We start from the raw sequence: 2,500 nt of genomic DNA on the forward strand, positions 1-2,500 counted from the left end.
GCGGCTGATCCGAGCCTCTCTCACTCTGTGCCGTGTGTGTGTGTGTGTGTTTCTGTGTCTCTGCTCGTGCGCTCGGCGGATGGGCTGCAGAGGGAGCGGTTCGCCCGGCTGCTGTGTCTGCTCGGCTCTGGGTCCATGCGAGCTGCCGTCTGATCCACGGGCACCGATGCGGGAGCTGATCATGGCGGATGGCCCCCGGTGTAAGAGGCGGAAACAAGCCAACCCGCGGAGGAAACACGGTAAGAGAGCGGCTTGAGAAAGTGTCCCGCGCGGCGCGGCGCGGAGAGAGGAGACCGGACAGAGCCCAGACGGGTCACGGATGGACAGGCCAGGGCACGCGCTTTCGCTCTGATATTTCGCTCAAGTTTGGAAACGAAAGTTTGCGCGTAATTCTTGTGGATTCTTTACACTTACATTTCGCTTCATTTGAAGAAGTGCGTAATTTCCATTCATTCTCAGACGCGTGCATTAGAGGTGTGTGTGTGTGGCTGGTAAACACAGTTTATGTGCACTAATGCAGCAGATTAGTTTTATTTTTAATATATAAACTTGTGGTGTTTTACGCGTGTGCTGTTTTACACATGCACAGAGATGTGTGTGTGTGTGTGTGTGTGTGTGATAAACAGTTTATGTGCACTGATGCAGTTTTTATTTTATTTTTTAATATATACACGTGTGGTGTTTTTAGTTTGTAACTGTTTTACACATGCACAGAGGTGTGTGTGTGTGTGTGTGTGTGTGTGTGTGTGTGTGTGTGCACTAATGCAGTTTTTATATTTTAATACATAAACTTGTGGTGTTTTACGCGTGTGTGTATCTGTCTAACACATGTACACAGTGTTTTATCTAAATGACCGACTGTAAGTGTGTGTGTGTGTGTGTGAGGATTAAACGCCGCGATCAGTTCAGTTCCATCTTCCTCTTTCCTTTATGAAATGTTTCATATCGATCCGACAAAAAAAATCAATGCGAGCGCGAGAGTCTCAGCCCGCGAGTCTTCACTAAAGTTTCCAAAGCATAATTCAGATCTCACACCTTTACAGGCTAACAATGCATTTCATAAAATTGTGCAAAATACAAATGCGTTTGTATATTTTTTTGGATGCGCGTGAAAATGGAAGAAATATTCATATGCAGTGTTTGTTATTTTGGGGAGCTCGTGCACGCGGATAAGAGCGCGTGATGAGGCTAAATTAATTGTTTAGGAATAAAATGCGTGGAAATGAGGACAGATGAAATATTCAGTGATGCTGTGCGGAGAAATGTGTGTGTTCTCACACACCTGCTGCTGCTTTCAGGTAGTCTCAGGTGTGCGTCAGACAAATCTTCACAATTAATTCATATAGCATATTTATATATATTTATATTCTGTGTTGCTTTTAATCATAAAATATGAGCGAAATTGATAGAGCAGATCCGGCGCGGGGTTGTGCTCAGTTTTGCATGATGGCGTGTTTAAAGGATGAGTTTGTGTCTGTCTCCTGCTAAAGTTCGGCCGTGTGTGTGTGTGTGTGTGTGTGTGTGTGTGCAACTCTATCAGTGCACAGTATTTTGTGTCCGAGCGAGGAGATGTCAGAGGTCACGCGGAGAGAGTTCTGCATGTGCGGGAAGTGTTTGACAAACTGAGCTGTGAAACACACACACACACACACACACACACACACACACACACACTTCCTCTGTCCTGAGACGCGGCGCACGGGTTTCCTGAGCACAAAGCCGCGCTCGGGCGGATTGGTTACATCACTCCGGCTTGCGTGGCGAGAGGAGAAGCCTCTGTGTTTGATTATGGCAGCTGAGCCGGCGCTGGATGAGGAGGGGCCGCTTCTCCAGCCCCGCGCTTTCATCCCCGACAATGGCAGATTCCGCCCCGGCTAAACTGTCTCTGCGCCCCGTCTCCCTCGCGCGCGGCCCCTCCTCTGCCTCCTGTGTTTGGGAGGAGCGGGGCCGCTCTCAGCTGATTGTCAGCTCTAATGCGTGTGGTTTACATGTGTGTGTGTGTGTGTGTGTGTGTGTGTGTGTGTGTGTGTGTGTGTGTGTGTGTGTGTGTGTGTGTGTGTGTGTGTGTGTGTGTGTGTGTGTGTGTGTGTGTGTGTGTGAGGTGAGCGCACCTTCGGTCCCCGCGCGCTGAGTTCCGCGCTCTTCATCTCTGATCTCTGATCGGCTCTTTACATGAGTGACAGACGAGATGATCAGCATTTTGTGACATCGAGATTTATACATCATCTGAATAAATATGTGCGGTGTGTGGTTTGAAGGACAATAATTGAAAATCTGGAATCTGAGGTTGCAAAAAAAAAGAGAAAATCTCCTTTAAAGTTGTCCGAGATGAAGTCCTTAGCCATGCATATTATTACTAATAAAACATTTATGATATGAACATTTACCAAATATCTTCATGGAACATGATCTTAATATCCTGATGATTTTTGGCATAAAAGAAAAATGTATAATTGTGACCCACACGATGTGTTGTTGGTTCTTGGCACAGATAGACCCG

At 46.9% G+C, this 2,500-nt stretch overlaps 1 protein-coding gene across 2 annotated transcripts in view; it reads left to right on the forward strand.

The window, feature by feature from the left end:
• zeb2b (zinc finger E-box binding homeobox 2b) overlaps positions 1-2,500 on the forward strand; it is a 72,821-nt gene that overhangs the window by 876 nt on the left and 69,445 nt on the right. For both annotated transcript variants that reach the window (XM_079840830.1, XM_079840831.1), the window contains exon 2: positions 91-239. In XM_079840830.1, the coding sequence (XP_079696956.1) occupies positions 167-239 (73 nt within the window). In that variant the 5' untranslated portion in view covers positions 91-166. The remainder of the gene's footprint in view (positions 1-90; positions 240-2,500) is intronic.

The sequence above is a fragment of the Gobio gobio genome (genome assembly GCF_949357685.1).
Source record: "Gobio gobio genome assembly, chromosome: 17".
Lineage (NCBI taxonomy): Eukaryota > Metazoa > Chordata > Actinopteri > Cypriniformes > Gobionidae > Gobio > Gobio gobio.